This window comes from Hippocampus bargibanti, linkage group LG10, assembly GCF_051943395.1.
Source record: "Hippocampus bargibanti isolate YZ-2025 linkage group LG10, ASM5194339v1, whole genome shotgun sequence".
Classification (NCBI taxonomy): Eukaryota; Metazoa; Chordata; class Actinopteri; order Syngnathiformes; family Syngnathidae; genus Hippocampus; species Hippocampus bargibanti.
Window position 1 is genome coordinate 18369998 of NC_142743.1, and position 14279 is coordinate 18384276.

Sequence of the window (14279 nt, forward strand, 5' to 3'; positions counted from 1 at the left end):
TTGACTTCAAAATGGCATAGCAAGAGTGGCTGCCTTTCTGGCAGCTCTTGTATTTTGTTTTTCTACTTCTTTTTTCCTTTCCTCTTCCTTTTATAACTTTGCTGCTGTGTAATGTAAATTTCTCCACTGCAAGTCGAATAAACGTTCATCCAATTCAATCCAATCCATTGAGGTACAATATTCACTACTCTCTCTCTCTCTCTCTCTCTCTTTATCTTTATCTCTCAGTCTCTCTCTCTCTCTCTCTCTCTCTCTCTCTCTCTCTCTCTCTCTCTCTCTCTCTCTCTCTCTCTCTCTCTCTCTCTCTCTCTCGCAACGAAAAACTAACCATGGGGGCAAATCCAGCAAATCTCTCTGGACATGTCCTCCCCCTTTGGCAACCCTTCGGGATATTGGAATAAGACGGGCACATTTTAGGGTTGAAATACTTCTCACATGACCATGTAAATTTCCTCCCTGTGGACTGTCAACTCCCAGTAGGCAATTGTTTTTTTTTTTATCCCTTAACAAAGAATGATCAGCCTTGCATAAGCAATCCGTAAAGAGGATGATCTCCTGGGGGGGGGGTGGTTCCGTTCAAATAATGTAACGTGACGTTTGTTCCCCATATATAAGACCTGAGCTGTTTTTGGCAACAACTAGCCACCCAAAAAATATGTCCTCCACCTCCCACCCCCTACTCAAACTCTCACCAGAGGCAAACACCCTCATATCACCAACCGCGAACATGTCTCATCTCTGCTTCTTCCAGGTGACATGGAGGAGTTCGAGGCATTATGGCTGACAGGTATCTGCCACAATGAGAAGAACGAGGTGATGAGCAGTCAACTGGATGTGGACAACATGGCCGGCGTCTTCTACATGCTCGCGGCCGCCATGGTCCTGTCGCTCATCACCTTCATCTGTGAACATCTGTTCTACTGGCAACTGCGCTTTTGCTTCATGGGCGTGTGTTCCGGAAAGCCCGGGGTCACCTTCTCCATTAGCAGGGTGAGTGTTCATGTGTATTATTTTGGATGTCTCATCATATATTTGTCTGTTTTGGAGAGTTACAGATAGAATCAGAAAGCCTTTAATAGTCTCACGATGGGGACATTTTCATAGATCGTCTGCTATTGTAGTTTTATTATCACCTTCATAAGCATAAATGAAGTCCATGTCTTTCTGGTCAGAACAGAGCGAACTATTTCTTGAGTAAAAGTTGAAACAAAATGTACTGGCTTTGAGGCATGTTTGCACCTTGTGATCTAAAAGTCTGTCTGAAGAGTTTAAAGTACTTTTCAGTGTTTCTTTGGCGGGTCATTTAACAAGGTGTCTTAGTGTTATTGCCGGTTGTTTCCTTCTCCAGAAATAGCAATTTGAGAGGTAATTCATTAGCATAATGTTACCTTTTCAGAGCGAGGGTTGTTGCACGTGAATGCTCTCGGCTATTGTTTGTCAAACAAAAGGACACCAATGTTGTGTGTGTGTGTGTGCAAGCTGAAATAGTTTCTATTGTCATTTTGTTTAACACCTACTGACACTAACTTGATAACGACACGAGAAGTCAGAATTGCCATTGAACAATGTCTTGTCTCGTGGCCACACGTAAGTGTGAAGTCACAAATCTGCCTTGATTGCTCTTAAAGTTTGATATTTTTCAAGTGGTGCATCACTGAGGCTTTTATCTAAGATCTCAATCGGATTTAATATTAAGTGGCTCAGCTAACCATTTCGAAAACGTTACACGTATTGATTTCTCTTTTTTTAATGTTGAAAATGATAAAACATGAAAAATGGCGTTACAAGACAAAGAGTTGGCAGAAAACAACCCTGGTGTATTAGTAACCTCGATTCTGTTATTTCAGAGCAGCCATACTAACTCTAGATGTAGACATCAGATCAAACATTCCCACTAGAGCAGCTGCCGTACACCCAAGCACCCAGAAACAGATATAAAATAGACACACGAAGAATAAAGACAACTGTGCTGATGTCAATTATCACTGATTGATATCGACTGTACTGTACTGTACTGTACATCTTATAGCCAACAAGAACTCCCTTGCAAACGCTGAAATGCCTTTGACAAAGCATGTTTGGTTCTGTCTCGTGGCTAGCCGTCCTTTCGCCGCTCATATTTGACAGCGAGTAGCTGACATGGCTATCAGAAACAAACGTTTTTGCATGCAGACAACAAATAATGTGAATTTTGATGAATGATACGAAGAGAAACGTCTCAGTAAATTGTGTAATTTGCATTCCAGACCAGAAGGGGACAATATCACAGATGTAACTAATTCAAAACCATTCATGGTGACTCTTAAACATCGTATGAGACTGAATACAGTGGTACCTCTACTTTTGAATGTCTCTTTGTGCGAAATTTTCAAGTTGCGGAACGCCTACAGAAGAAAAAATTTACCTCCAGTTACGAAAGAAATTTCAGGCTATGGAAGGTGAAAATATAGTACATATATTTTTATATCCTAGCTCCAAAGAGACATAGTGCTATTCTCCCATTGGCTATTTCCAAGAAGTCCAAGATGGCGCCCGAGTAGGCAGCCGTCAGCAAGTACTCTCATGAGCGTTGCTTTTGTTGTTGTTTGTGTTGTTATTGTGTCTTATTTTTTGTCACTTGGAGTTGTCGTGTGGAACAGATTCGGATTGTTTTACATGCGTCAAAAACAAGACTAATAAAGGCTAATCCAATTCAATAATCCAAGGATCATCCTGGCATCCCATTGGCTAGAAGGGACCTGTAGTGAATGTGTCAACGTGTGTCGATAGCTGGGTGTGTACGCGGAGTCCTCGTCGTTTGCCCCTTGGACCATCAGGTGCTCCGATAGTTTCACGGAATACAATTGTTTGCTTACTATGCTAATGTTTGCCTTGGATGTTAAAATAATGATTGTTAAAAGCCAACAAAAGGAAACACAATTGGACCAGTTCGTCTTTGTAAGCTTTCAGTCGTACAGGAGTGGTCCATCAATGAAAAGGCTTCTTCAGCCGTCATCTGTACTTCTTTGAAGGTGTCAGACGTTCGCTGACAAAGCTTTCCGGATGAGGAGCCAAACACCTTCAAAGTAAAGTACAGATGACTGCTGAAGAAACCTTTTCATTTGACCAGTTGTTTACGAAACACCAAGCAAAAACCACTTCTCAGAGAAAACTTGCAAGGGGATTGGAGGCAGTTAAAAGTTAAACGACCATCAATTTTATTCTTTACTCCATTCTTTGTTTACATTTTGCACAACTCCCATTTATTGTTCAATGGTCGAATTGTAACATATTTGTGAAATATTTTGATGCTTTGTTTTGCTTTGGGAAACATTTATGTTTGAATTTTGGGGGGATTGGAACGGATTAGGGTATTTACATGGAAAAGGCATCTCTACTTTTAAAAATGTTTTTAGTTCAGAAATGTCTGCTGGAACCAATTAATTTCATAAGTAGAGGTAGCACTGTAATAGGTCATGGTCATAGTGTAGCAAATGGACACTTTGGAGGAGAAATGTTTGTTTTGTGATACTGTTGCTGTCCATGCCCAAATTAAGCACTTTGGTATCGGTTTGTTTTCAACGAGTAGATGGAAACCATTGTCGTTTCCAGAAGACATATTATACATTTAAAATTGCTCTAAAATATACTAAACATGCAAAAATAAGCGACCAAATTCACATTGCTTTTATCCATTGTCAATCATAAGTAAAAAAATACAAACAAAAACTGGTGCATAAATGGCGCCGGTAGAGCTGCAAATGTTCTCATACACTTGACTTCACACTGAAGTGCTGCCACTTCTTTGGAATTAAGATTTAACCAACCGGTCTTGACAGGCACTTTCACTAATCCCCGTCTAAATGATGAAGTCTTGGGGACTCGACTTCTTTTTTTTAACTGCCCATATCATTCTTACTTTTCTTCCTTTCTCCTCCCACTTCATCTCTCTTACCCTTCCCGCTTCCCTTTACCTGCCGGCTCATTTCCAATTCCCATGCTCCAGGGTATCTACAGCTGCATACACGGAGTCCAAATTGAGGAAAACAAATCAACCATAGACTCACCTTCTTCATCCATCAAGAAGAACATGAACAATACCCACTCGAACATTTTGAGGTTGCTCCGCACTGCCAAAGACATGACTGCAGTGCCGGGCATTAATGGCTCTCCGCACGCGGCTCTGGAGTACAACCACAGCGGCCGTGAATCGTCCGTCTATGACATTCGGGAGCACCGCCGCAGCATCGTCGGGCACCCCGCGGACTGCAAGTCCGCGCCGCCCTACATGCAAGAGGACAACAGGTTCACTGACTACATCAGCGAGGTGGAGAGGACTTTTGGAAATTTGCCCCTGAAGGACAACAACTTGTACCAGGACCATTACCGGCACCACCACCCGGTCTCAGCTTTGGGTATGTCGGGCCCCCCACCTAATAGGCCGCGTAGCTTAGGCAGTAATAGCTCATTGGAAGGGGGCATGTTCGATTGCGAAAGTTTAGGGGGAGGAGTGGCACCCATCTTCACCACCCAGCCCCGCCCCTCCAGTACTCACCGGAATACCAATAAGTTTGACCTGATTGCGGGCCACCCGTCCGCGGATTCTAATCCAGTCGGGTTCAAGGGAAGCAACGTGTACGGGAGGTTTTCGTTCAAAGGAGGCGCATCCAGTACGGGGCTCATCGGGGGTCACGAGAGGTACTGCGGTGGAGGTGGGGCAGGGGGCGGAGGCGGGGGAGGCTCAGGGGGCGACGACCCAAACATCCGCTCGGACGTGTCGGATATCTCCACTCACACGGTCACCTACGGCAACCTGGAAGGCAACGCCAAGCGGCACAAGCAGTACAGGGACAGCCTGAAAAAGAGGCCGGCCTCTGCCAAGTGCAGGCGGGAGCAAGACGAGATAGAGCTGAGCGGGTTCCGAAGAAGACCCCACCACCACACCGTTCACCACCACTTCTCTCACGGGCCACTGGCGCGCCGCACCATGTCACCTCCCCTGGAGCGCAAGCGAGGAGGGGGTAACGCTTCACCTTACCTCTTCCACAAAGACAACTTGAGGGAATTCTACGCGGAACAATTCCGCTCGAAGGAGGGCAAGTGGGAGCAAGAGGGTGGAAGTGGAGGAAATGGCGTGGGCGTCGGTAGCGGTGGTGGGATCTGTAAAAGCTTAGTTCCCGTGGAGGACTTTCTCAAAAGTCAATGCAAGAAGCAGGGCTCGGTGTCGGCTGGCCAGCAGGCCCACACCTGCTGGGAGAAGGCCGTTTCCGGACTGGGAGGAGGCGGCATAGCCGGAGGGGACTGGGAGTGTCGTAACTGCCACAGTGTGTGTCACCACGGCGGAGGGCTAGGGGCCTCGTGCCCAGCTAGTGGAATTGGGGCGGGCGGCGTTCGCCCCAGCTCCGCTAGCTGCAAGCGCTGCGACTCGTGTAAGATTCAGCCGAGCAACCTCTACAACATCAGCGAGGATAACAACGTGGTGTTTGCTGCAGGGAAAAGCAACGTGGGCCAAACGCCGACTCAGAGCAGGAAGCTCGGGCCGGGTGGGCGGGTCTTACGGAGGCAGCATTCTTATGACACATTTGTAGACCTGCAGAGAGAGGGGTCGGGTCATATGGGCGGGGCTGGCGGCGGCCTCAGCGGCCATTTCGCCCAGCCTCGCAGCGTGAGCTTGAAAGACAAAGACCGCTACATGGAGGGCCCCAGCCCGTACGCTCAGATGTTTGAGAGGTACGCCGGGGAAAGAGAGTCTCCGGTGCGTGGAGGAATAGGCGGAGACCGGGCGAAAGGAGGCTCCTCCTTTAGTTTGTTTCGCGGAGGCGAAGGTGGGTTGCACCGGCGGTCCGTGGGTGAGCGAGACCTGAGGGACAGGGACAGGGCTATGATGGGAGGTGGGAGCGGCGGCGGTGGCAGAGGCGCCGGGACTTACTCCTTGTCTAAATCTCTCTACCCAGATAAGGTGAACCAGAACCCCTTCATCCCAACCTTCGGCGATGACCAGTGTCTTTTACACGGTGCCAAACCGTACTACGTCAAAAAGCCACAGACGCAGCAACAGCAGCAGCAGCTACTCAACAACAACAACCGAGGAGGAGGAGGGGACATCCGGGGCTCCATGGGGGCAACTTCTTATTTGCCTGCGTCGGCCACGGCCGGGGTGATTTCCAATGTGGCCCCCAGGTTCCCCAAAGATCTGTGCATAGGAGGGGCGGGCGGTCCCATGAGCAACCACCTCGGGGTCAACAAGCTCATGCCCGGCAGCCGGGACACGTTGGGTTTGGGGCAAAGACCCTTCAATGGTGCAAGTAACGGACACGTCTATGAAAAGCTCTCCAGCATAGAGTCGGACGTCTAAGGAGAGAAGAGAAGCAACCGAGTGGATGAAGACAAATGAGGAAAATGGAGAACAACAACAACAAAATGGAACAAAACCAACAGCGCAGTGCAATGGCCTCTTTGTGCAAAGAGAAAGTGGTGGGTTTCGTTCTCGCGCCACCTCAACGCAAACCTCCGGACGATGCGCCACTGCTGCTCAAAGCCAGACTGTGATCAAGTCCCATGGACCGCATGTTTTAAGCAACAAGGGAGGATTGTGGTGCTGGGAAGGAGGTAGGGAAAGACAGACAGACGGACGGACGGTCGGATTGGACACGCTTCCCTCCTTATAAGCTCATTGTTCCCAAACTTTTTTTTTACAGTATTTACAATCATGAATGAGAAATCAACACTGCTGAACCAACAGGGTAAATGAACAATAATTGTACCATTTGTGTTTATATTATTGCCGAATACCACAAATTTGTCTCAAAATGACCGGTTGGCTTTTCAATTTTATTTCTTCAAGTACTGTTTGTATGATGTTAATTGTTTCTTTGCTTTCCCAACGTCACAGGAGAATTGTGGACCCTTATGAATATTCCGGGTGCTCCTATCGTTTCGGATTCTTCTTTGCAATGAATTATTGCTTCAGATTTTATTTCTTGATTCATTTACTTTTCAAGACTTTTGAGTATTGTGACGTGTACGTGACCAAAAGGCATGACTTGCTAAGTACAATGTACTTTTTGGCTTCCTTTTTTTTTCAACAGCATCATCACACCGACACACTTCCTTCTATTTCGCTTTCTTGCTTTCCGCTCAGCAGCGACAAAAAAAGGGTTTCACATTTCGAGCTGGATGTGCCTTAAAGGATTCATGTTCACGTTTCAGCTATAGGCAATTGGTTCCTGCCGATGCTGAAATTTCCATCACCGGAGTCACGTGTAAAAAGTGACCGGGATGTGGTTAAACTAAGATGTCACATGTTGTTTCTCAAGGCAGATACAAAAATGTTGCAGCAAAGAGCATTTTTACACTGAACCTCCAAAATTGATTTATGAGCCAAAAAAACAAACAAACATTCCTCTCTGCTACACAAAAACTGTGATTGATGATACTATCCCCATTATATTAATTTTAGCATAACTGATCACCTGCTTGCAGCTCCACATGTAATTTGATTTTATATTTAATGCATAACAAGGCCTATTGTATTTACATTTGAGTGAACTGACGTGTGCAGCATGAATATGGACGTGGCAGAGTGACAATGATTTAAATCAGTCATCACCACCCCCACAATGGCGCAGCCTTCCCTCTCCCAGATCCACTCTTATCTACAAAATTACCAGCACCATACTGGATTTATGACGTTTCACCAAATAGCACTTAGCATTAATGAGTTTGCGCGTGTCATTACATGGCAGCGACAAGTCTTCTTTTTGTGCTTCTTAACTCATTCGCTGCCAAACGTGCAAAAATGTGTCCACTCCAGTGCCAGGGTTTTTGTCATTGTCCCTCAAATTCCAGGACCCACAGAGTATTGAGTTCTAGGACTACATAAACATTCAATACAGCGTTAGAGACCTTAGACTCTCTTCTTTCATCAGAAAAAAGAGTTAATTCCTAAATGATATGGGTCTGGAGTTATATCAGTTTGAAATGAGGGGGGCTGTCCAAAATACAATGCAATACATACATATCGGTTGATGTAGCGCTTTAACAACAGTTGAAGCTGGAACAAAATTGCCCGAGAACATGTCCAGTGCTTTATCAGCACCCAAGCATGAGAAAACAAAACAAATTAGGGAGTGACGCTCTATGTCATATTTTCATTTCCCGAATGTTAGTGAATGAGTTAAAAGTAATTTGAGTTGAGATCCCCAAAAGGAATTTGGATAAATAAAAGCTTCCTCCATCTGCTAGTTTATGATTCAACATCAGGGGACTTCATTTTTTACGGTCACACTGTTTATTCCCTCCACCTACCCCATGTGGAATGTCCTTTAATTTTGTTCGAGGGACATCACTTCCGATTTTTTTTTTTACTTCTCCGACCTGATGGTCCAATTGAAACAGTCAAAAATGGTATTTTTTCCCCCCGGCCATTTTTAAATATGGCCCACACAACTTTATACAAGTCACTTGGAAAGTCAGTATGTATGATAATAAGTGTTTGCATGTCGACACTTTTCTTTCTTTATACTTTTACAATGTGAACTTTTTGGGGCTAACAAACTGGGTGTTTTTTGAAAGCCTACCTATTACAAATGTCATTGGTACTGGATCAGTGTTAGTGAGTGCAAGTTGTGCGCGTGTGCCTGTCCTTGCAAGAAAAAAACACCAATCTAACACACCAAAATGAAAAAGAATACCACCAAGTCAGCGAGACTTTCAATCATCAAACCTAATTCGTGCTTGTGTTGGCCAAATGTTGTAAACAAGATGGAGGTTTTGTTTACAGTCATTGAAAAAGCCTTTTTTCATATTTTTCTTCTTTTTCTCCTTTTTCAAAACATAATTTCTGTTGTCGTAGGTGCCTGAATTTGTAAGATTGATTACCTCTGTGTGTGTGTGTGTTTGTGTGTGTATATGTGTGAGAGAGAGAGCGTCTGAATGAGGAATACACACTTCTTTTCTATGTACTATACAATTCCATGTAAATAGAGGCACTCATGGATTTTTGATATTTAAAAGAAATATATGTACAAAACGGCAGAGGAAAAGGTCTATTTGGGATAAATCTGTGATTCGTAGGTGCCCATTACAAATTGCTTTTTGTATCTACTTCAGGACACGTTAATGTGCAGTTGTTTAGAGTGTCGGAAAGTGCGTGTTTGCTCATTTTGTTTTAACATGGAGGAGAGCGTCTGCACCAACCGATTCATGGGAATGAAGCACAATTTCGTTCCACTTTTGTTCCGTTTGGGCCTCAGACGATCAAACATCATCCCAGAGCTGTACAGATTGTGAAAAATTGTACATATGACTCCAAATCTTGTTCACCTTCACTTTTTTGTATGCAATTGTGTGAAGAAAGTATTTCGGATTTGATGGAATATTTAGTAATATTTGAATAATGAGATTAAAAAACACAGTCCATGTACGGATAAGTTTTGAGAAACATTATTCTTCTGTCTCTTTGGAATAAAAGTGTTGAGTATTAATAAATAAAAAAGATGAAATCTCATCCATGATTCTCATCTCATTTCAACTTTCTTTATCAATCCTATTTTTAACTCATTCACTGACAGATGTGTAAAAATGTGCCTACTCCAGTGGCAGGTTTTTTGTTATTGTCACTCGAATTCCAGAACCCACAGAATATTACTACATACACATTTGATGTAATGTTAGAAACATTAGACTCTCTTTTTTCATCAGAAAAAAAAGAGTTAATTCCTAAATTATATGCATCTGGAGTTATATGATCTTGAAATGAGGGTGGCTGTCCAAAATACAATGCAATAGATACATACTGGTTTATGCAGCGCTTTAAAAACAAACTGCAAACATGGAAAAAAAGAAAATGGGGGGGGGGGGGGGGGTGGTTGCGAGTCGTTTAGCCTTTGAGTCTCTATTCAACATTTTGAATGGATTTCGACTTACGACCATTTTGACTTACGACCGTTTGGTCGTAATGGAACTCGGTCGTAAGTCGGATGTGACCTGTACTTGGCAATAAAGATGATTCTGATTCTGATCAAAACGACTTATATTCTCTGAGAAATTACTCATTACAGTGTGTTTGTTTTATGGATCCAATCCATATCTCTTTTGCTTTTTCAATTCATCTAAAATTAATAACGATCAAGGTTTTACCACCTCAAAGTTATACAGTAGGTCCCAGAATTTGCAACGCTGTTGTAAGACTACATACGCATATTGAGGGAAACGATGCTGACGTTCAAAGCGCTCCAACAACACCCCCTTATTCCTCAGATGTGATTTCTTCTGAAATTCTTGTCCAGCAACAGGGGATATATAAAGAAGCAGCAGGTTTTAACATGTACCACTGCCTTCCTTATGTGGGCAGATCTTTACATCTATTGGCGCACAAAACGCTCACTGAGCTAATCCCCTTGTCATCACTTTCCAACTTGTTTTTTTTTCATTCTCTCCATCAGCATCTTATTCTGCTCACTTGTTCTCTCCCAACATCATCAGGCCGACAAGCTCGTCGTGCATTGCAACACATGTAACTACTTCTTGACAATTAACTGTTACCTAGCAACTGGCTTCTTTTCCAGAGATGGCAGTGGAAAGGATGGAGGGTGTTGGGGAGAAAGAGAGAGAGAGAGATTTAAACAGTATTCCCACAGCATCTTAACTGGATCGGATGCAACAATGCATTGACAATAGCAAAACCAAAATGGAAAGCACAGCGTGATCTTAACGCCCACGTGTGTCAGCGTGCACGGGAGAGAGAAGAGGAGGAAGATGAGAGGGTGCCAGAATGCTGTGTGTATCATGTATGGGTTAATACATGAGGATCTGTGGTGTAAAAAGGGCAGATTTTAAAAGAAATAGAGCACAGAAAGAAGGAATGGGCATCAAGCGGGAAATTTGGAGCTTAATGACAAAGGATTGCCATCACAAAAGTTGTACAAAAAGTTGTAATTGTGTGTGTTTGCGTGTGTGTGTGTGTTTGTATGACTTGTCTTGTGAGGACCACTAACATTTTATACCATACGTAGTGACCTTTTCACCGGTCCTCACAAGTTTTTCATTCTGAAGGCTTCGAGAGGGTCTATATATGCATCTGTTAAAGTTTCAGAGAGGTCCTCACAAATTCACCCAAAATGATTTTTTTGGGTGTGTATTTTCATTTCACTTGGATACACACACTTTTTACTCACTGTGTTTATGTGTGTGTGTGTGTGTGTGGTTAATGAGAGGAAAAAGTTTATACCACAAAAAGTAAAACTATGTTTTCAACAAATTCACGACAGGGGTGAGGACTTTGAATGTAGCCATTCAGAAACCTCAATCCTGCTGTTATTTCAGTTTCAAGTTCACTTTTTATTGCTTTGTTTTTAAAGAAGTGGGAAATGGGGTGACATTTAGTGTTCAAATGTAACACGAGTTCTTCTCTAAACTTATCAGCAACGGTGGTCCTCATTCATTTATCTGGGGTTATCTGGACCTGACAAAACCATTGAAACGAATGTGTGTGTGTGTATTAATACTCATCATAGTAACTTGCTGAGTATAGGTCAAAACAACACTGTTTCCCAACGTTTATTGGGCCAAGCTGCATATTTGACGTCACACACAAAAAAAAGCTCACAGCACATACTGAGAAAAGATTCACTAAAGGTGGTCGAACAGGTTCAATGTGTTACTTCTGGCCTCTAGTGGTAGAGAAATGAATTATTTTGCCTGTTGCCTGTTAGAAAAATATTTTTAATTATTAAATAATTACACTTTTTCACATTGGCTAATTTCCTACGTTACACTCATGTACAACTTGTCCTTGGGGTTGCACGTGAACAAAATTCGTATCAATATAAAATCAAGTCTCTTAGTCCAAAGCCGTTGAAATAACTCGTATAGTGCAATCTGTCGTCTTTTCAAATGTGGTTGTCGCTTCTTGTGTCTCATCATGGCCAAGTGATTGCTGACACCTTGTGGCAGAAGGTGGTATAGCAACGGCAACGATCTGGATTTATTTGTTCATTTATTTTAAACTGAGCGAAGAAGATACTAAGGTGTGGGTTATTCGCCGGAAAATACGGTACTTTAAAATTATAAAATATTTTAAAAAAAGAACTTATTTTCAAACTTTTTTCACTTTTGGCCACGAGCCGTCACAGTGCACTCTGCACTATCGTCGCGACGTTATTCAACACCTTCACCCGTTGCCGACTCACCCTCTCGGGTCTGGCCCTCGCCAATGCGCTTGTTTTGGAACGGGCCAAGCTCGCCACACCTGTTAGGCTCTGACGCCCCAAAGACAGATTATCCCCAAGCCTCTTCTCGCGGTGGCCATGGTGATGGAAGAACGGTTCCATGGTTGCTAGGCAATGGGAAAGCTCTGTGATACGTTGATGCAGCATGATAACTTCTCACTACGGATCGTTGATGGTTCCTGATAAAGGACGCCCCCTGCAGAAAGAAAGGGCAGATGATCCGTTTGTCCTTTCTGTCTCTTTCTTTTCAAAATCGATAACATTTACTATCTTATACAGACGCTCCCCAATTTACGAGCGAGATATGTTCCAAACGGTCTTTCATAAGGTGAATTTGTTAGTAAGCTGCTTCTGTGCTATATTTTGTATGGAATGTTAACATACATACATACAGGATTATATAAGTACAGTGATACCTTGGCTTATGAATTTAATTGGTTCCCAGACAGTGTGTAAGGCGAAAAGTGTGTATCCCAAAAATTAATTTCCCTTAGGAAACCATTAAAATGATAATAATCCGTTCCCAGGTCCCCATAAAACATAATTTTCTAAGCCTTAAAACTGTCCGGTTTCATCAGCATTGGTTTATATAGCGCTTTATAGACAGCTGAAGCTGGAACAAAGCGCTAATCTGGAAAAAAGAGAAATGCTGTCCCCTTGTGGAAGGGGAAAAAAACATTACCAGAGGTCTGGCTAGTGCTTTATTGGCACCCAAGCAAGAAAAAACAAAACCCAAACAAATTTGGGGATGGCAGTGAATGAGTTAAGTATTACTTATCAAGTTATTGTAAATATGTGCCGATTCCCCACTTGAAAAAGTTCAATTCATGCACATAAGATTTTATCTGGATTTTATTCAGTAATCAATCAAACAGGACACGGACAAAAATCTAGGTTGAATATACTCAATTTTATTTTGTCAATTTGTTGCAAAAAAAAAATTAATGAGGATCCCAATGCACTTTCAGGTACTCGTAGGTGAAAGGCTTAACTCATTCACTGCCAGACAATGTGCAAAAATGTGTCCACTCCAGTGCCAGGGTTTTTGTCATTTTCACTCGAATTCCACGACCCACAGAATATTTAGTTTTAGGACGACATAAACATTCAATGCAACGTAAGAAACCTTCGACTCTCTTCTTTCATCTGAAAAAAAAGAGTTAATTCCTAAATTATATGGGTCTGGAGTTATACGAGCTTGAAATGAGGGTGCAATGCATACATATTGGTTTATATAGCGCTTTAACAACAGCTGAAGCTGGAAACAAAGCGGTAACATGGGGGAAAAGGTAAATGCTGCCCCCTCGTGGAAGGGAAAAGACATTACCAGAGGTCTTACTAGCGCTTTATCAGCTCCCCTGCAAGAAAAATGGGATGGCAATGAATGAGTTAAGAAAAATCTATCAGGACTCAAATTATATAGAGCTGCGTAAAAGAAGAAGGAGCAATGTATACAAAGCAGGCTATGAAAGTGTGTTCTGTCGAAAACCTCGCCCAGGGCTCGTTTCCGTGGAAATGAAAGCTTAGATATGATCGCTATTGTGTTTGTAATATTGCACACTTGATGCGTAATATAAAACTGCATGACTAATTCATTTCTAACTGCCATCCAGATGTTCCAGCAGTGTTTGATATGTGTGTGCATGTGTGTGTTATCACCGTGGTGAGATCACACTTACGCGTACGTACGCGTCCACAGAGAAATTTAACAGAAAGGAAAAGTGGAATTTTATCCAAAACAGAGCTGCACGGTGTCACAACGGAGGAAAAGAAAAGACGAAAGGGAAGAACGGGCTTCCACAGAAAGAAAATGATTGCGGTGACGGAATCTTGCCCCAGTTCACAGCTGGTCTGCATTAGTGACAGGCCATTTCTCACCCTGTGTGGAATTCCTCACAGACGCTCACACACACACACACACACACACACACACACACACACACACACACACACACACACACACACACACACACACACACACACACATTCACACACACGTCTCAGAGGTGAGTAGTGCATATTCACCTTGACATGTACAGTGATACCTCAGCATATGAGCTTAATTGGTTC

General features: G+C 43.1%; 1 protein-coding gene across 2 annotated transcripts in view; it reads left to right on the plus strand.

Moving 5' to 3' along the window:
• The window catches only part of grin2bb (glutamate receptor, ionotropic, N-methyl D-aspartate 2B, genome duplicate b), a 103766-nt gene extending 94137 nt beyond the window's left edge, over positions 1 to 9629 (plus strand). For both annotated transcript variants that reach the window (XM_089006597.1, XM_089006598.1), the window contains exons 15-16: positions 752 to 990; positions 3986 to 9629. In XM_089006597.1, coding sequence (XP_088862723.1) covers positions 752 to 990; positions 3986 to 6334 — 2588 coding nt within the window. In that variant the 3' untranslated portion in view covers positions 6335 to 9629. The remainder of the gene's footprint in view (positions 1 to 751; positions 991 to 3985) is intronic.
• The last annotated feature ends 4650 nt before the right edge of the window (positions 9630 to 14279 follow it).